At 30.2% G+C, this 22,268-nt stretch overlaps 1 protein-coding gene across 2 annotated transcripts in view; it reads right to left on the bottom strand.

Moving 5' to 3' along the window:
* COL11A1 (collagen type XI alpha 1 chain) overlaps window positions 1-22,268 on the bottom strand; it is a 232,057-nt gene that overhangs the window by 144,438 nt on the left and 65,351 nt on the right. Inside the window, exons 5-8 of one of the 2 annotated variants that reach the window (XM_001140143.6) lie at window positions 8,571-8,699; window positions 3,699-3,815; window positions 3,004-3,096; window positions 217-471 (exon numbers count right to left, since the gene is read on the bottom strand). In XM_001140143.6, coding sequence (XP_001140143.1) covers window positions 217-471; window positions 3,004-3,096; window positions 3,699-3,815; window positions 8,571-8,699 — 594 coding nt within the window. Of the gene's footprint in view, window positions 1-216; window positions 472-3,003; window positions 3,097-3,282; window positions 3,436-3,698; window positions 3,816-8,570; window positions 8,700-22,268 lie in introns of both variants that reach the window. The other variant, XM_001139974.6, reaches the window with a different exon arrangement.

The raw sequence follows: 22,268 nt of genomic DNA, 5'->3' as shown, positions 1-22,268 counted from the left end.
TTCAAATAATGACTCCAAAAGTACGGCCAAAGATACAACTGCTGAAGATTCCCATGTGAAAGAATCTAACAAGGTGTCCTAGTGGTAATAGGCATTCATAATTTACATAAAAATTCAACCTGCATTTTAAACCTGAAAAGACATTAAGATGGACATGGACATAAAAATATCTCATAAATAAGACATACAATGACACAGTGCGTAGTATCAACTTACGCTTGTTTCTGTAATATCAGTTTCTGCTGGTACACCTGGACCAAATTCTTCATTGGGGGGGCTTGTTGGTTTATCTTCATATTCTTTATATTCATAAAAATCATATTCGCCTAAATCTCCATCTACCAGAAGATCAGAGTCCCTGCCGTCTATTTCTTTGTTTTCATATAGTGTATCCTCAGAATTTTTCCTCTGGGAATCATAATCCTCTCCCGTTAGATATTCTTCAGTAAATATTTCTTCAACTGGATTTGGCTATTAATTTAAATTGCAAGGAATTGAGGAACATGAAGTTTATTGTTAGTAAAGCAAGGTAAGCATTTAAATTACAATTTGATGGCGTGTGATGGGATGCGATTTTGTTACTACTCAAGCAACTCTAAACACCTGGAAAGTAGGCTTTCAGTATCATTGAAAGAAATATATTTGTACATTGCTATGTACAAAGAGATATTGCTTTCAAAGCACTTTCTCCAATAAACTGCAAATATTCACATGGAATTAACATGTGTATTTGCTTGTTCCATTGGAAAAAACATGTTAGTCAATTTCATATTTACTTCACAGTTTAAGATTTGAACAATAAAAAAGGTATGGAGTTAAAGCTTTGCTTAATGTTTTTTTCTTTCTTTCTTTCTTTTTTTTTTTTTGAGAGGGATGGAGTTTCACTCTTGTTGTGCAAGGGTGCAATCTTGGTTCACAGCAATCTCCACCTCCTGGGTTCAAGAGATTCTCCTGCCTCAGCCTCCCGAGTAGCTAGGATTACAGGCATGCACCACCATGCCTGGGTAATTTTGTATATTTGGTAGAGATGGGTTTTCTCCATGTTGATCAGGCTGGTCTCGAACTCCCGACCTGAGGTGATCCACCCACCTTGGTCTCCCAAAGTGTTGGGATTACAGGCGTGAGCCACCACACCCTGGCAGCTTTGCCTAATTTTTAAATCTTACAGAACATCATTATGAAATACATTTGCTAAAAGGATAAGCCATATAAGTTTGAGTCTCATCCCATAAATAAAATAATAATATACCAATATCAGTATAAATAGAGATGTATCATTACAATGATTATGCAGAGTATCTCATATGTAGGGAAGTAGTATTACACCAAAGAGTTCTTTAAAGCAAATAAAATAAATGATAGCTAGCAACATTTAAGACAATGAAATATAAAATATCACTGTACAATTCTCAAGAAGAGTAAGGAATAAATATTAATTAATACTTAAAAGTAAGAATTATGTCAATAATACTTCCTCAGAGACATAGATAAAAACTGATACCTTTTTTTCTCATAATTCCTTACTAGTAGAATAAACCTGAATCCGACTTATCATGTGAATATTTGGTTTTATTATGATCATGATGAGGCTCAAATTAAATAACTTATCTTGTTACTTTTTATTTTTTGAGATGGGGTCTCAATCTGTCACCCGGGCTGGAGTCGAGTGGTACAATCATACCTCACTGCAGCCTGGGACTCCTGGGCTTACATGATCGTCCTGCCTCAGCCTCCTGGGTAGCTGGGACTACAGGCATGCACCAGCATGCCCAGCTTATTCATTGATTGATTTATTTGTAAACACAGGATCTTATTGTATTGCCTAGGCTTATCTTGCCAATTTGTAAATTTCATTTTTAAGTAACTCATTTTCTATTCCATAGTAAATCTAGATGATAGAGTAATATTAGATAATAGTATTACACAATCTTGTGAATGAAAATATGTAGATAAATGATGAGTAATTTTTCACTAAAATTAAATGTCCAATAACCATAATTTTTTTTGGATTCTTAGATAAGGAGTATATGCTCTCTACAGAGACTGCATAATATCTATGGTGAGAATATTGCTATAATCATAGCTCTGAACTAAAATGCTGGATGAATTTGGTTAGGTAAATGGACATCTTGAATCAAAATACTCATTTTTTTGAAAATTATTAATTTCATCTAAAAGAAAGTTAAAATCCATTCTCACCCTAAACATTTATTATTCTCAATTTTGTGTTTTCACATAAATCTATTTGCCTAATTGAGAGACATTTTACATAAATTTTCCTAAAACTAAATTACATTTCTTATATTCATTTCCTGATAAAATTATACCAAAATGTATATCAGATATTTAACAAAGTTAAACTGAATTGTATGTTGTATTCTTCATGATCAGAATGCATGTGAAATATGAATTTCAGGAAGATTAATTTTTACCTACATGTACTTAAATATTTTCATAGAAAATAATGGAAAGATTAAAATATATTAGTTTAATAAGAATTAATATCACATTCCTAACAACTTTGAAAATGTAAATAGTTATTTAAGTCCACTAAGACTACATTTTCTCAAAATGCTTGCTGTCATAAAATGCATGATTATTCATCAGAGGGAGTAAAATTCTAATTGTATCCTTTGATGATACAATTTTCACTTTAGAGGATTCTTCTCACAGAAGAAACATGTTGTGAATACCCTTAGTCACAACATGTTGAAAAGCTTGCTCAATTCCAGGAGCAATTAAGAAAATAATAGCGGCCAATTCAGTTTGATCAATTTAGCATCTGCATGAAGCAAAGAGTCATGCAAAACCTGAATTGGCATTGATTTCAGATGAACTGCTTTTAGTAACAGTGAACCATTGCTATTGTTTCTCTTACTTTAGTAAAAGAATAAAAACATCAGATGTTTGAGAAATTATAGATTCTTCCAGAGTGAAGTATATCAAAATAAATTACATATTTAAAAAGTGGGACTGTGATTTAATACTGTCTATACGTATTACCTCATTTGTCCCAGAAACACGCCTAGGAGCTTCTGTCTGGTAACTTTCCATTGTTCCATAGTTGTATTCTTGAAAATCATCAACGATATTTGCCTAATGGTAAATTCAGAAGAGAATTAGTAAACATGTAAGGTGATCCCAAATGTATGGAAATCGTGATTTAATTGGGCTACAGTATTAGCCAAGTGAGTATTTATCTAGTTGGGTTAAGACTATGACTCATGATCAGAGATCTTCCAGCTTATCTAGGATAGATCTTGATTGCTTTTTCTTTGCTACCTTTACCCCTAGTTTGGCTTTTGCTGATGCTTGATAACTTTTCTTCTTCTTGGATGAAAATTTTTCAGATTTGGGGGGTGTAAACTTTTTGGATTTTTCCTTTGAGTTAGTAGCCACTGTCCTCGTCTTCTTTTTGAAATTGGATTTCTTTTTCTGTAAAATGTGGTGAAAGATGGAATGGAAAACATAAATAAACGAGGAGGGAAATATAGAGCATAGATGAAAGGAAGGCTAAGCAAAAGTGAAATGGACATCATTCTTCAAAACGGCTACTGTCAAATAAAAATCACAGTTATTGGTTCAGAGAAATAAGATGAATGAAAGGTTTATGGTAAGTTTGAGGAACAGTCAACATAAGGAACCACAGGATGACGAACAGCAGGACACCACATACACAGGCACTGCTTTGTTTTTACCTCCGTCTGTGCTATTGTCTCCTCAGTTACAGTGGGTCCCTCTGTTATACTTTCAGCCTCTTTATACTCTGCTTCCCCATACTCATAGTCATATTCGATTATATCCTCTGGTGCATACTACATTGCAAAGGAAAAAATATCAGGCAATTGTGTTAGTGGCAAAATACTATTCACAAAGTGAGAACCATCTTAACTTTTACATAGTGTAAATGTTAAGAGATAAGAAATTAATGTTATTGATGAGTTATTTTTGTATTACATAGAAGTATTATACTGTCTTATACAGAGTATAATAACATAGGAGTGACAAAGCACATTTCCTAGGAGCAGAATAGTGGTTAGTATCACGAGAAAACAAAAAATTTGGAATAATAATTCAAACTCTTAATTATGGAATGTTAATTGAAACACAGTAATTATGTACTTGGACATAGATGTCAAATATTCATTAATTTTGATTTGTAAAAATTGCTATGCAATGTTTCTCTATAAGAGCTCTACAGTAATTTCAATGAGAATTTTAAATTAAGCTACATATCTAAAAATAAAAATGTAGAGAGTAGTCTTCCTAAGTATGAAAGGATTTTCATATCTATTGAGAGATGGGAAAGAGGGGAGGAGGGAAAGGGAATACAAAGAATATGAAATAAGTATATACTGTATTTGAAATACTGTAACCAATGGGAAAATAAAATCTAAAATGTATTAAGAAATTCCTAATTTCCTTTAGACTTTCCTAAGATCAAAAAGAGCACAAAATCCTTGTGAGACATTAAAAGATTCAAAATTAGATGTGCTGATAATTAATACATAATTTTAAAATTTAAAATTACTGCCTTTTTCTCTATTGAAAAAAGGCATAACACTTAGCTTTCTTAAAATACTTATAATAAATTCACACTGGAAATAGTATTTTATACTAATTTCTTCTGTATTAAAAGCTTTTAAGGAGAGATATGTTTCTTAATAGAGGGAGTTAAAAGACAATTGTACATATTAAATAATGAGCAAAATAATGTGCTCAAATCCAAAGCTCAATATCTTTATAAAAATTTTAATTTTCAATCAAGAATATAGATATTATTAAACATAAGTTAAATTCAGTTTTTAATAAAAATAAATACACTAAGTCATATGTAGCATAAAAAGCAGTAAACTCAACAAGTTAAAACTCTAAAATATATATATATATATATGCATGCATGCCAGGGGCAATTTATATATAATTGCCTAGGGCAAACATATATGATAATACATATAATATGTATACTTAATATATATTTTCCAGGGGCAATCTACACATAATTCCTTAAGTAGTGTATTTGATACAATTCCAATTATGTCTCAACTGGATCTCTCTTTGCATTTTAACCATTCCCTTTTAATCTTCCAGCAAAAGAACTGTTGACCACAAATGTTTTAGAAAATTGTGATCACAGTGCCTTCTAATAATAAGCTCTAGTAGCTTAAGAAGAGTTATGAATTACAAAAACAATAAGTAAACGCATAAAGGGCCAATTTTAAACCTGGACAACTTAAATGTATTTTAATTGAAATCTGCTATTCAAGGATATATACAGACCTGTACCAAAGTAGTCAATTTTATATCATGTTTTTCTCTTATAGGACAAATTATCTTCTAACTTTCATAATTCTGTCCTTTATTTAAACTCTCCAAATGTTGACTAACCAGGCTGGTTATGAAATAATGGAGGAAATAACATGTTAACTGCCCTAGACACTAAAGCATATCTTTCTGTTTTTTGTTTGTTTGTTTTTTGTTTTGTTTTGTTTTTGAGATGGAGTCTCGCTCTGTCGCCCAGGCTGGAGTGCAAGTGGCATGATCTCGGCTCACTGCAACATCCACCTCCCGGGTTCAAGCGATTCTCTTGCCTCAGCCTCCCGAGTAGCTAGGATTACAGGCGCCTGACACCATGCCCGGCTAACTTTTTTTAACATTTTTAGTAGAGAGAGGGTTTCACCAAGTTGGCCAGGCTGCTCTTGAACTCCTGACCTCAGGTGATCCGCCCGCTTCGGCCTCCCAAATTGTTGGGATTACAGGCGTGAGTCACTGCGCCCAGCCGGCACATCTTTCTTTTAGAGCTTATTCACTCCTGGTTCTCCTTTATCTGCACAGCTTCCTCCGTGTGGTGGTCATGAATATACTCAAGACATTGCTTAGTATATATCGCAATATATATATACATTGCTACGTAAAGCCTCATAACATATTTTTGGAGATAATTCTCTCCCCTCATTATGGAATTCTAAGGATGGCTTGAGACAAGTAGAGAAAAAAGAACTAGTTATAATCAATCAGACAAATATATGCAAAAAGACAGGCAGTAATGGAATAATTTCAACTTTGTCGGTATTCTAACAGAAATTAGAGTAGGTTAGGAGAAAGGATCTTCCAGAGATGTCATAATGTTTGTTCTTACATAATTTGTAAGAAAACTGGTGACATCAGTAAAAACCTGTGCATCTAATGAATGTATGATACATATTAAGTGAAAAGATAATATATTTTGAAAAGCTAATGGTTTTGTAAATTCCTTTATAAAAGATTGTCACTTCATTTTCTGTTTTCATCCTTTTTTAAGAAAGAATATCAAAAGGAATCATATAGATTTAACATCTAATTTTTTATAAGATAGGAAGATAATTTCACTTGATAAGAAAATCCCAACTCCATCATAATTTTAATATTAGCTTGTCACCTATTTAAATGGCACTGTGTAGGTTCAAATAAAATTAAAATGTGATGATATTATGATTAAATTAAAATCTGTCTACATTATAGATCTCTTTCTCCATGGTGATGGTTGTAAAGTTATGTCAAGCATATAACAATATGAATCTTAAGAATAGATTAGGATATGCTACTTAGAGGATACTAAGTAGACAAAATTATAAGCTGAAAAAAGCATATAGGTTGACTTATAAAATAAATTGACATATTTATTGATCCAAATTAGAATAATAAACATGCAATGCCAGAAGTTTATTAGTGAACAATTAAGTAATATAAAGTACATGTATGGCTGATGCTCCATATTGCACTTTATGTTCTTTATTCATTGGCAACCAACATTGCATTATTAATTTATATAGGTAGAACTTCTGAAGATGAATTATTAATATGCGTTTTTATCATATAATGACATATTAATGGATATAGTTTAAAATTAATATAAGCACTACTTACTAATTCAATTAAATAGTTTTTGATGCTGGTATAGATGTTTATCTTATTATTGAAGGATCAACATAATTTAGAGTTAGAGAAAAAAGGGAAAGCTAATTCTTTCTTAAAGAAAAAACTTTTTCATTATGACTTACTCAATCTAAAAAAAGGTAAAAATGCTATATATTATTGCATTACCCAACCAGATTGTCATGCAGTTTCTACTGTAACAATGTGCTGTTTTTCTCATCAAATGCTTCTAGTAAAACCAAGTTTGACATCTCAACAGAATGTTAAATATACATGTCAACAACTAAAATAGTAAATGGCAAGTTCATTTTTAAATGAACTTAAGAAGATGGATACAAATTACCCTGATAAAATAACAGCTTACCTGACATAATAGCATTACAACATGGGAACAAAACACCTCAAAGTGATATATTAAGAATGCAAACCTCCCTTCTTCCAAAACTCAGAGCCATATCTGTTGCTAAAAAGAATAAAATGCCTTATCTTTCTTTATAAAGGAGCAAAACAGATCTCATCAACCTTGAAAATATACAGTAAATGCTATAAATTTTAATATTAAGTCAGCACATAACCTCTAACATATAAAAACACTAAACCTGATAATTATTTTATCTATCACTTCAGAATTCACAGAAAACATATTTGGTGAATCATGAGAGAATAAAAAGAATGAAGTACATGATAACTGTGAAACAGGTAAATAAAATATCCCAGTAATTTATCTTTACACTCTCATATTTGCCTTCCTGTTAGGTTCTTAAAATTTTTACCCTGTTTTTTAAACAAAAACTAACATTAAGTCATGGAAAATATCAGTGCAACAGAATTCATTATTAAACTTTAAAAAGTAAAGTAGTGTCAAAAACATACTTCTAGCATTGAAAGTGAAAAATCCAACCTGAATTCACATGCAGAGCTAACAATAAGATAAAAGATTTTGACCCATTGTAAACAGTAAAACTCAAATGGTGGCACCTAATAGTACATTTAAAAGGGAAGAAAAATACTACCTGATTCATTTTTAGAACAGTTTTGATATTTTCAAATTTCTACTTCCTTTTTAAAACTCTAAGTCTTAAAAATTCAAAATCCAAAAAAAAAAAATCCAAAAATATAGTTTTGCTCCCAACTGAGGCTTAAATTCCTTCCATTTCACATGCTTTTAAATTTTCCTATGAGAAAATTTTTTTTTAAAAACCCTCTAATTGTTCAACACAGCCTGAAAACTTTAAGATAGTTCTAATGTCACTTTCTCATTTGTATGCATTGCCAAAGGCCTAGGGAGATGGCATGTACACCAGAAAATATGTTACTCTATCTTGAGGCTGTTAATTATTTAAATGCTAATGGTCGAAATATCGCTATTAGATATTATCTTCTTCTCACCCCCTCCAAAATGGAATATGTGCATATACACAGTATACAAGTGAAGCACCACTATTGCTAATAAATTTATGTAATAAAATGCTTAAACAGCAAGAAAACAAGTAGCAAATATATTCAAGTCACTTTTTCCTGGAAATACTACAACACAATTAAAATACAAAGCATAGTTTAATTAAAATGGAATAAATAAGTGTAAGTTCAAAAACTGCACTGCTATGTCCATATCACTGAAATACGAAGACCTTCTCTGGTCTTGTGCTCCTCACCTCATCTATCTGAGGTTCCTGAGCTTGAGCAGCCTTGGGTGCTGAAGAGTCACAGTCTGGACTATAATGCTCACAGTAGTCATATGCTGCCTTGGGATCACCTGTGATCAAAAACTGCTGGATGTCCCCCTGGGAAAAAAAACAAAAACAAAAACAAACAGACACAGATTCAGTTAGCATATTAAAGTACACATATACCAAAGCGAGATGTGGTTTATTTTTAAATATTTGAAGAAGAAAAATGACCTACTTATATTTCAATGTTAAGAAGAGTCTTACAGGATTGAAAGAGAAACACCTATTTTACAAATCGGCTGCAAATATTAGGCTGTTATTCTATGTTATCTTCTGGCTCAGGAAATCTATACTACATTCATTCATTTTTCAAAACTCAATTTTACTCCATTGGTAATTTATACTGCATGGTAAAGAACAAATAAAATGTGAGCAAAAGGCTAATATTAAAAGTACACATTTTAAAAACTGTGCATATATAAAGACAGTAACGTAATAGTAATACTAAATAAGTAAAAAGCTCAATAGGCTTAAAAGGAATTATTGTTAGGAAATTTATATGAAATTTTTAGAGTAAATATATAGATCCAACTATTATGTTCTGTTAGAAAAATTAGTATCAAAAGAAATCCCTACCTACAAAGATGAATGAGAAATGAAGACACTAGAAAAATCCAAATTAAAAATAAAAAAAGCATGAGTTTGATGCATTTATATTAAGAAAAAAAGGAGTTCCTAAGGATACATTAAACATCACCTATCAATAAATTTGTATGATTTCAATAAAATCAAAACATTAGTAATATTTAATAATAGAATTACCTAAAGAGTTTTAATTTCAAGAGCTTTTGGAAACTGTGCTAACAGGAGAAAAATCCAAATATTCTGCTCTTGACGTAATGTGACTACTTCCATCTGGACTTTATTTCATCATGAAACTAATTTAATATAAATCTGTGTGTCATGACCATATTAATTCAGAATTACACTCAGGCCTAGAGTAATATCTGGGCTGATAGCCATTTAACTTGAGCATTCAATTCCCTGTAAGTTTGAGCACATAAATCTGATTCATAAAACTCCCAACTCCATATTTAATAACTTAAAAGTCATTCTAGCTTTCTTTGCATCTTATCAACAGGGATTATTTAGAACTTGATAAAAATATGGAAATTAAATTACAAAAATCTTTAAAAATTAAAGAATGTGGAAATAATTCATTCTACATTTATACCACAATATTTATTTTTTTATTAACAGATACTTACTGAGAAAGTATTATACACAAAATATTGAACCTGTGGGTGTAGAAACACATATTTGATATAATCTTTGCACTTTGGAGAGTGTAAGTTAGTGGTTAAGAATATTTAAACTATAGCATAAGGTGGAATAAAATTAATAACTTGAAAAGATATAACCAAATAGTGTGAGAAGTGCCAAGAAAGGAATAAGTTAATTAGTTAATTAGAATTGAGTATAAGTTATTTAATCAGAATTAAGATGTTTAATCCTAGCAGGCAATTTCTTAGTAAATACTGTGGTTACTACCTGTGGTGTGGTTGGCACTTATTTTTATTTGTATCATTCTTTCTTCTGTCTAAAACTGTGTTCATTCTCACCCTTAGAATTAGGATTTATTTTTAAGGTTCAAAAATTTATATTTCTATGCTTACATTTCTCTTCTTTAAAAATAAGTTATTGAGCTGTTCACACTATTCACATATAAAATCAGTTATAATGGATTTAATTAATTCAAATATAAAATCCATTCTTTTAAAATTTACAATACAGTGGGCTTAGTACAGTCACAGCCTTGTCCAACCATCACTACTAATTGCAGAAAAATTTCATGACACCTAAAAGTTACCCTGCAACCAGTGTCAGTCACTCTCTATCCTTCCCTTTTCCCGGCCCCTTGTAAAATTTGGGCATTTCACCTAAATTCAACCATACAACATGTGGCCTTTTTCAATTGGCTTCTTTCATTTATCATAATGTCTTCAAGATTGATCCACGTTGTACCATGTGTTAGTACTTCATTCTTCTTTTCAAGTAACATTCCCTTTTATGGACATGCCGCAGTTTATCTATTTATCAGTTTCTGGAAATTTGAGTTGTTTTCATTTATTATTTTGCTATTTGTTTTCTACGTTTTCTGCCTTTGTATTAATATTACGTTATTCTTCCATTACTGCCTTTTTTTGCGTTGAATAGATATTTACTATTTTAAAATTTTACTTCTCTTATGTTTTTACTATAGCCTCATAGGTTTTGTTAGTGGTTACTCGTAGAATTATTATTACTTTATTACAACCTTTTTCAAATTAATACTAACTTCATGTCAATCCTACACAAAAATGTGATCTTATGTAGCTCTAATCCCTCCTCCCACCTTGTAGCTATTATTGTTGTATAAATTACATCTTTATATACTATGAGCCTATCAACACAGTTTTATAATTATTGTTTTATGCAATTTTGTTTTTAATCTAAAAAGAGAAGTATTAGAAACAAGAACAATCTTTTATATTTACCTTTCCCAGATAACTGTACCAGTGTTCTTTATTTGAGTTAGTGTCCAGTAATCTTCCATTTCAATCTAAGAGACTTTATATTTCTTGAAAGGGAACTTTATTAGTGAACATTCTTTTAAATATGGGAATGTCTTAATTTTTCTTTGTTTTAAGAGATGGTGTCTTATTATGTTGCCCAAAGCTGGTATTGAAATCCTGGACTCCAGCTATCTTCCGACTTCAGCCTCCTAATTAGCTGGGTCTATAAGAGCATGCCACTGCACCTGGCTGTTTCCTTTGCGTTTGAGAGTCAGTTTTGCTGGCTATAAAATTTTTTGATGAAGTCTTTCCCCCTTCCCCCCAGAACTATGAATATGTTACCCTACTACTTCATGCCCTCCACAGTATATGGTAGGGAATCAGCTATTAATCTAAATGAGAATCGTTTATATGTTATCAGTCACTTCACTCTTGAAGTTTTGAAGATTCTCTCACAGTCTTTGTTTTTTGATGTTTGATTATGATGTATCTGGATGTAGATTTTACAAGTTTATCAGATTAAGTTGTTGAGAGTCTTGACCGTGTAGATTAAGGTGTTTCATCAACTTTGAGAAGTGTTCAGTCATTACTTTGTTAAATATGTTTTCTGCCCTTACTCTTTCTGGGACTCCTACTATGCCTATTTTGGAATGTTCGGTGGTGTCCCGCACTGAGGCTGTCAACTTTTTTTAAAGTGTTTTTTTTCCCTTTATTCTCATTGTAGATAATATCAACTGATTTATCTTCAAGTACACTGATTCTTTATTTTGTCAGCTCAAATTCTTTGTTGAACTTCTCTAGTCAATTTTTCATTGTATATTATACTTTTCAACTACAGTACTACAATTTAGTATTTTTAGTAGTATATATCTTTATTGCTACTTTCTATTTGGTAAGACAACATTATCATACTTGCTGTTAGTTATTTAGTCATCTTTTTAATGTTTTTTTTAACATATCCATAATTGTTCATTTAATGTCTTTGTTGGGGAAGTCCAGTGTCTGTGCTTCTTCAAGGACAGATCCTCTTAACTGTTTTGCTTTGCTTTTTACTTTGTATGGCACATAATTTTCATTTTTTTTTTCTGTCTCATGATGTTGAAGTATTTTTGTTGAAAGTTGAACATATTAAATAACAACCCTGAAATCAGATACTATCCTCCCCTTCCGCCAGGCCTACTGTTATTTTTCTTTGTAGTTGTTGGTGCTTGTTCATTTAGTGATTTCCTTGAAGTAATTCTGTAAGTAAGTAGTCTTTGCTGCCTGTGGCCAACGAGGTCTCTGTTTGGTTAGGTTAATGATGAGTAAATGATTAGAGTGAGATTTCCTTAAATCTTGGAATTGAATGGAACCAATTAGTATCCCAAGAGCCTTTCTGTGTTCCTTGGCAAACACTTTCAACACTCCTACAGTTTACAACACTGTCTTAGCTCTCACTTTTTGCTAGGTAGATCCTCAAAGTCAACCATATTTGAAATAGCAGGGCCTTCTCCTCAGGTCTTTCCTGGACAGTCACACAGGTATCCTACATGATCAGATTAATGTTTGAGCCTTTCAAGTCTCCTTATGGGCATCTCATTTTAAATCTTCTTTTTAGTGTTTTAACCTGATCCCCTTTTGATCCATATTTTGACATTTAAATTCTTATTGCCAACTACCTGTTAATCTTCATCTAGAATGTCTCATTATCAACACAAAAATGAGCAACATTACATCACAAAAATGACTCAAAAACACACATCCACTAATAAAAATTGTGCTGACATAAATGAAATATTATGTTTATTCATCTTCATGATAAATTTTGTGGACTTCAGAAATATCTCCACTGATATCTCAGATTGTGCTATATTTATGCAAGTTTTTTACTCATTTTATTTAATCGTTTTTAATTCATTCACTCTCTCAAATAGTGCTTTAAAAATACATGTAATATGCTATTATGTCCTAGTAACACCCAAATAAGGAAACATCTTCTTTAATTTATGATGAAGCATAACATAAAGCAAAAGTAGAAAATATTCATCTAGACAACCATATTTAAAATCATCATAAGTATTATTCGTACTTCTAAACTTGAAAATATTTATTTTTACATGTCATGAGATAATATAAATAACTAATAAAATTAGTTTCTGAGTTTTTTTGTAAATTATTTTTAAGTAGGAGCATCTCTAATATTGTCTAATACCTACTAATTTTAAATAGACGCATAGCAAATAAATACAAGTTCTTAAAATATACTGATAGTATTTCTCAAATTCCAACTGAACAATTCAGAACACTGAGTAACCATACCTGAATTGTTATAAATGAAAAATAGCAAAGAGAAATTTGAATACAAAATTATTAATATTTAAAACAAATAAGGAGGCACTATTGAGTACATGACAATATGACTGAGTAATGGAATCACTGAGGGTTTTGATTAGAAACTCTGCTTCCTAAATTTTCTCCTAGCTTTGCCATTAACTACTTGGAATTGTGCATCACTTAATTTATCATTTGTAAAATGAATGCACTGAGAGATAATAGCTAAGTTCCTTTCCAGGGATAGAAATTCTAGAATGCCATACTTAATCATATACAAATTATAATGAATCAAGTGAATCTCTTGCTGAAAAACAAAAAAGTTGCTATCGTATATATATATATGATACTTATGTATATAAATATATATTATATATAATATAAATATATATCTATATATGCATCATGTATGTTTATAGTACTTTTAAATAATATATATTTTTAAGTAATGCTGGTTTAAGTAATTACTATTCTATTTACAGTCCTAACTTGACTAAATGGAATCCTGCCAACTTTTCCAATACAAATTCCTATTTCAGGTGTTTAATAGTCATAAAATATACTAGAAAGAAACTGGAAAAATTCAATAAAAAACTTACAGTCCTATTTTTCCCAGAAGGCATTTTACAGTGTTTTATGTTAATCATATGACATGTTTTAAGACACTCTGTAAACAAGTGCATTGTTACAGATTGAATGAACTATAAATATTTAGATTCAATAGTGCCATAAAAATTTTCACAGCTAAAAAAGGTAAAGTTATTAAGTAAAACTGGCATCTTTAGCATACAAGGCATCCTCCTCCTTTAATGGTCCACAAAACCAAGATTAAGGTACAGTTGATGCAATTACTTTGTGATCTCCAGCTGTGTCAACTGGGTTTATACTATAGTGTTTGCCTATAGACAGTATGGGTGTAGAGTGAAAGCAAATAAAATGTAAGAAAACTATATAGAAACTGTCTACACGGATGATGTTCTTGTGAATGTCACATGCATTGCAAAAGGATCTCACTATTTTTTAATCAAAATCAAATTATATAAGTAATAGCATACTTTTAAAACCAAACAAATAATGCACATATGCTAACTTTTTTTGTTCATTTTTTACTTTGGTTTGCATATATATAATTTTATTTATATATATATATATAAAGTCTATATAAGGCATAGCTGTTTCAATTTTCTGTGCTATGAATGTAATTACATAATGGTCTATGAAATACACACGTAAAGATACATTTAGATTTTGTGTGTGTGTGTGTGTGTGTGTGTGTAAAGAATCACATTTATTGGAAAAGTATGGTAAATAATATTGGTCTAATGTCTTAAGGTCACATGTCAATGTGTTAGTGTTAAGGATCTGAATTTCAGATTGAACTCCTTGTCTTATGTGAAGCCAACCAGTGATTGGTTTATGTTAGTTCTCAGCCTGAGCATCCACTGAATTGCACAGCAAAGCAGCTGCCTCTAGAGAATGAGCAATGAAAAACCAGCCTGTGATACTGTCTTGTTCAATTCCATCTGATTGAATAATGTGACTTGTAGATGGATTACGTGTTTGGAACTTAATAGGATCACAAAAAAGGCAGAAGAAATTTAGATATAACTAAAATAGTTAACGCAGATGTTGAATCAGTGCTCAATTATAACTGAAAAATGATCTTCTCTCTTAAATTTTAATCTAACAACTGGTGACTGCACAATTCCACAAGGCTTTCAATTCTACTCTGAATCTCGCAAGATCTAAACTTTTAATATTAACATTTAAAGTTTTTTATTCTAAGAGAGCAATTTTTTGTAAGATCTGGAAAATAACACTGTAACCATTGACTATATACCTTATTAAACTACAGAAATATCTAAGATTAGATATTTCATCTCCCTAAATGCAAGAGTAAATCACACAGCTATAATTTTGTTCCATAAACTAGATTCCAAATTTCCTATAGTTCATTCTTGTCTCCATTAACTTGCAACATACAGGTATCTCAATGAGAATGAACATTTTTATGAAACGGTTCTTGGAAAAATCTTGATTTGTTACAAGCAAATGGGAATTAGCCTAATGAAGGGGATGGAGGTAAAATAGCATTAAACATAAAAAGCATCTTAAACAAAACTTTTGAGGGATGAAACTGTATGACGAATTCAGAGACGTAGGTCAGGTGTAGTGGCTCACACCAGTAATACTAGCACTTTGGGAGGCTGAGGTGGGTGGATCACCTGAGGTCAGGACTTCAAAGCCAGCCTGACCAACATGGTGAAACCCTTTCTCCACCAAAAAAAAATACGAAAGTTAGCCGGGCATGGTGGCGCATGCTTGTAGTCCTAGCTACTTGGGAGGCTGAGTCAGGAAAATTGCTTGAACCCGGGAGGTGGAGGTTACAGTGAGCCAAGATCGCGCCACTGCCACTGCACTCAGCCTGCCCGACAAAGCCAGACTCTTTCTCCAAAAAGAGAGAGAGTGAGAGAGAGAGAGAAGTATATATAATGCAGCACATTAGAGGGAAGGACTTATATGGTGATGATAAACAGTGAGGGTAAAGAGTAGATATTTATTTTTAAGTTAGGAACCAATTTAAGAAAAGCCTTACATGTGAACTGAAACTCAAAAGATGTCATTTGAGTGTCATTTGAGGACTCTGATCAATGAAATAGATTGATCAATGTTGTATTTTTAAAAAATCACTTTGACAGCAAAAGGGAGGATAATTTGGAAGCAGCCAGTTTGGAGTCAGATAAATCAATTAGGAGTTGATTTCAATAAAAGTGTTGAGAATTGAAGCCAAGTCAGCCATACTAGGCATGGAGTAGATGGAACAGACAGTACATATATTAGTAAAAAATATATGTGTGAGATTTGGAAACTGACTGGATGCTGATGATGGAGTGAGACGAGAATGATAAGGAAAGATGGAGCAAAGTGTTACAGAGGAACGTAGAGCAATTCTGCAGTTTCTCAAGTAAGCAATGGTAGGATGGCAAAGCCATTTACTCAAATAGAACTACAATAAAAGGAAAAAATTGGAGGATCAATCTCTTAAGTCTAAGAAGTAGAACAATAACTAACAGTCATTTCTGGAGTAAGTTCAGTTTATCACTTAAGAAAGTAACTTTTATTTACTTTTGAACTGTATCTCTCCTATACCTGCAGACTATCAGATTGCATCATTGAAACCAAACCAAGTTTCAAGAATCAGTAATAATTGGCAGAAAATTTCCCTTTGATATGACAGTCCGTACTTCTTTCTGTAGCAATCTTATACCTATTTTTTTCATTGTTTATCAAGAACAGGATGAGCTTGCCCAGACTGAGTGCTAAGGGTTAAATTGTGTCCCCTCGAATTTGTATGTTGAAATCCTAATTCCCAGTACCTCACATTGTGACTGTATTTGGAGACAGGGTCTTTAAGAAGGTAATTAAGGTTAAACGAAGCCACTAGTATGGTCCTGATTCAATCTGACTGGTCTCCTTTAAGAAAGGAGTAAGACACAAACACACACAGAGGAAAGACCATGTAAAGACACAGGGAGAAGACAACCATTTCCAAGCCAAGGCAAGAACCCTCGGACAGAAGAAAACGACTCTGTCAACACCTGGATCTTGGACTGGTAGCCTCCAGAACTTTGAAGAAATAAGTTTCTGTTATTTAAGCCACTGAGGCTGTGGCAATTTATTATGGCAGCCCTAAAAAACTAATATAAATCAGTTAATACTAGGGTTTTTTTTTTAATTCATCTGAAGTTCTGTCTTTGTAACAGAGCAAAGGTCATTTCAATTGAAAAAAAATACAAAATGGATATTTGTTTATTTATAACAAAAGTAATAACTGACTATATCCAGGGTCCGGTATTAAGTAGATGCTGTAGAAATATTGGCTGATTTAATTTGGCAAGTAGCTAGAATACAGGGTAATCAGAAGTTAAACACTTGACAGTATCATCATCATAGACACCCCTCAGCCCACTGGAGAAAATAGAAAATAAGAAATGTAAAAAAGCATCATTCCAACTACAAATAAAGAATTTAAAGAGGACAAATTTTTAAGAAATATCCATAAAATAGTCTTATTTTTAAAATACATTTTATTGTGCTAGTAAAAGATTAAAATAATTTTGTTTGTATCATTAATTCCATCTTAATAAAGTTATATTGTAATCCTACTTCATGTCAACAATAGAAAACAAAAAATGCTAGAAAAACATACCCCTAATATTTGAACTATGTGTGTATACATTTATATATATTCCAATTATATATATTATATATAGACAGAGTTCAAATATATAGTTCAAAAAGTACCTATTCTGATATTAATCTCAAAATATATATTAAAGTATATGTTCTGATAATCTCAGATTATATACTTTTTTGTATTCTTTGTTTCATTTTATCAGTTTATGTTAACGTGAATCAAGACTAAACATGTTTAGTTCCTTGTTGATTTAAGGAAACTCTTATGTAAAAATTTAAATTACAATTCTAAAAAATACTTAGAGATGATTCTCAGATTACAAAAGGATTCTTCATATCAATGTTTCTTTAAATAATTAACATTTAAAATGTTACCACAGTTTGATCCCCCTCCCAAAATAAATTCATCTGATACATTTAAAAACATTTGTTGTCCAAAATAATATGATTGAAATTAACATTTAAAATACTAAAGAGGATTTTAAAACAAAACGAAAATCATTTTGAGACCTCTTTTTAAAAAATCAATTTGAGAAAAATTATTCATATGTAAGGAAACAAGTATGTAATATTTTTATTTTTCTTTAACTTTTATCATACATTTTACATAATATATTCAAAACATATAATTTCAATTTGTATTTAACATAAAAGCTATTAATTATTATTCCTACCATGTTTTTGAAAGATTATGTATATTTTACATTTAGAGCACATCTCAATTTGAATGCTAATTATTAATGATAAATTCTTAATCAGTATTTATTTTTAATGTGCTTTTTAATTTTTATATTTTTATTTTGAATTGACACATAATGATTAACTTTTATTTTAACACTTAGACTCAAAAGACAAGTTCATATAATTAATATCATTGTGAAGGTCAAATATGGCCTTTGCATTAGGTAGTACTTTCACTGCCTGTTTCACAAAGTTAGCATTAGAATTTGACATTTACATTTTATTTCATAGTATTTAACTTGGCAGTAAATTTTAGATTTATTTTTAAAGTAATTGTTATTTTTGGAATATGAAAGAAATTATAGACTATTTTCACTATTTCATAAAGAGTTAACAGTTGAACTGACACGTTTATTCCTCCAACACAATACCAGATATTTGGGTATCAGCTTTTTACATATCAATTTTTAGCATCATCCTTTTTTTTTTTGGTGCCTGTTCTAAGTCCCTCAGAGAAAATACCTGTCAGAGAATAAAAATAAATAATTGGTAATTGCATTTCTATATATTTATTATTTTAATTTTATATAAAGTGGTACTATCCCAGAAATAACAGGTCTTTTTAAAATAGTCCCTTATTTTTGCTCTGTTGCAATCCTCTATAACAATGAATGATACATTCATTCTTTAGAGAATTGAAGTCTCTTTAAACCTAAATCAGCTACTTTATAAAGTACGTAATTCGGAGAGGACTTTTAAAGTATGCATATGTATAATATAATCAGCACACCTTTTATTTTTTTTAAATTCTGAAAACAAAAATTATGTTTTAGTGTCAAATGTGAAAACCTGTTTCCTCTACAAAATATAGTCAGTTTGTGCCTTGAACATGCAATATCCGTTGAACAGTAAACGATGGATGGCTTGCTCAAAATTGAAAGCTAGAATTCCCTACTGATATGGGTATATTTTGGAAAAACTGTATTTTGGTTGAAGGCAAAAACAATCTGTTATACAACATTGTTGTATAACAATATAGGTTTGTTATTTTAGGAAAAGCTATATTTTTTCCCAAAACAAAATGTTTTCTTTTGTATGTATTATAACAAGTTAATAGGCTAAGATATATTATAAATAAGATAGTACTTATATTTCTCCTATAACTTTTAATTCTAACTTGTACAAGGATTTTAACAGCCAGGTTACTTTGAGAATATTTGTCTTTGACTGTTTACCAATCATTCATCTATCAATTAATTCAATAAATATTTATGGAGGCAAAGTATCATGCCGACACTATGAATAGGAGGAAAGTAAACCTCTTTTCAAATACTTATAGTCTGGTTATTCAGATTATTATACACAAATAAATAAGATATGAGACACATATTTCTTTACTACCTGCTATATTCCAATTATGAAGATATAAGAAATTTGAAATAACTTTCACCTGAGAAAATTAGAGGATTTATCTAGAATTTCCTGGCATAATTTATGTGAAAGTGGTCAGTTTTTCTTTTAAATAAAGGAATACCTGTTATTCTCTGTTGGCACCCCAATTCCTATTACTAACATTTCTGTCTCTTACTCTGTGCCTGCAAGAATCTGACCCCTAAAGTCTGCATCACCAGACTCTCCCACAGGTTGGTTTCCGGGACAGACATGGAAGCTACAACCAGGAGTTTGGAAGTTGGGAAGGGAAAAAGGTTGGCATCGTTTACCCCCATACTTTCCTAGCTTGTCACAGTAGTCTGGGACCCTTATCACTACTGACACTGCTAGAAAGTACTTCTACAGAACTACAGCTCCTCACTGAGCACTGTACCAGTATTTATGCCCCTTGCCCCTTTAGTCCTCAGGAAGGTAATGCTAATTACTAGATTTCCCAGCCTCGCTGCTCAAACTTCTGAAACTACCTGAGGAGAGTTCTGTTTTATGTGGGAACTCAGAGTGAACCCAAAAGAATATGAGAAGTTGGGGAAACACCATCTACTTGAAGACCTAAAATAGAAATTGGTATCATGTATATAAATATATATATATGAAATACATCATATATATGAAATAGATCATATATGTGAAATATATATGATCTATATGAAATAGATCATATATATGAAATATATATGATGTATATGAAATAGATCATATATATGAAATATATATGATGTATATGAAATAGATCATATATATGAAATATATATGATGTATATGAAATAGATCATATATATGAAATATATATGATGTATATGAAATAGATCATATATGTGAAATATATATGATGTATATGAAATAGATCATATATGTGAAATATATATGATGTATATGAAATAGATCATATATGTGAAATATATATGATGTATATGAAATAGATCATATATGTGAAATATATATGATGTATATGAAATAGATCATATATGTGAAATATATATGATGTATATGAAATAGATCATATATGTGAAATATATATGATGTATATGAAATAGATCATATATGTGAAATATATATGATGTATATGAAATACATCATATATGTGAAATATATATGATGTATATGAAATACATCATATATGTGAAATATATATGATGTATATGAAATACATCATATATGTGAAATATATATGATGTATATGAAATACATCATATATGTGAAATATATATGATGTATATGAAATACATCATATATGTGAAATATATATGATGTATATGAAATACATCATATATGTGAAATATATATGATATATTAAATACATCATATATGTGAAATATATATGATATATATTAAATACATCATATATGTGAAATATATATGATATATATTAAATACATCATATATGTGAAATATATATGATATATATTAAATACATCATATATGTGAAATATATATGATATATATTAAATACATCATATATGTGAAATATATATGATATATATTAAATACATCATATATGTGAAATATATATGATATATATTAAATACATCATATATGTGAAATATATATGATATATATTAAATACATCATATATGTGAAATATATATGATATATCTTAAATACATCATATATGTGAAATATATATGATATATCTTAAATACATCATATATGTGAAATATATATGATATATCTTAAATACATCATATATGTGAAATATATATGATATATCTTAAATACATCATATATGTGAAATATATATGATATATCTTAAATACATCATATATGTGAAATATATATGATATATATTAAATACATCATATATGTGAAATATATATGATATATATTAAATACATCATATATAGGAAATATATATGATATATATTAAATACATCATATATAGGAAATATATATGATATATATTAAATACATCATATATAGGAAATATATATGATATATATTAAATACATCATATATAGGAAATATATATGATATATATTAAATACATCATATATAGGAAATATATATGATATATATTAAATACATCATATATATGAAATATATATAATACATGAAATACATCATATATATGAAATATATAATGAATACATGAAATACATCATATATATGAAATATATATAATGTATATATGAAATACATCATATATATGAAATATATATTTTATATGTATATCTGGATGACCAACCAGTAAGTTTAAGGATTTGAATAACCAGTATGTGTGTCACATGTCAGGAAGGTATAGCATCTCTACAAGACAATAAAAGGTATAGTTTACAGCCTGGGCTCCTTACTTAACCAGTCAATCTATTTTGTTCAATTAAATTCACTGAAATATAAACTTCATGAGAGCAGGAACTTTTCAGTTTTGTTGTCAGAGATTTTCACAATTCCTGGACTAGGCCTTCTCATAGTGAGTACTCAATAAATGATCAATAAATGGATCTCCTGGCCAATAATTTATTCACCATTGAAAGACTTTATTTCAACACCT

This window comes from Pan troglodytes, chromosome 1, assembly GCF_028858775.2.
Source record: "Pan troglodytes isolate AG18354 chromosome 1, NHGRI_mPanTro3-v2.0_pri, whole genome shotgun sequence".
Lineage (NCBI taxonomy): Eukaryota > Metazoa > Chordata > Mammalia > Primates > Hominidae > Pan > Pan troglodytes.
This window is presented reverse-complemented; position numbering and strand designations above follow the sequence as displayed.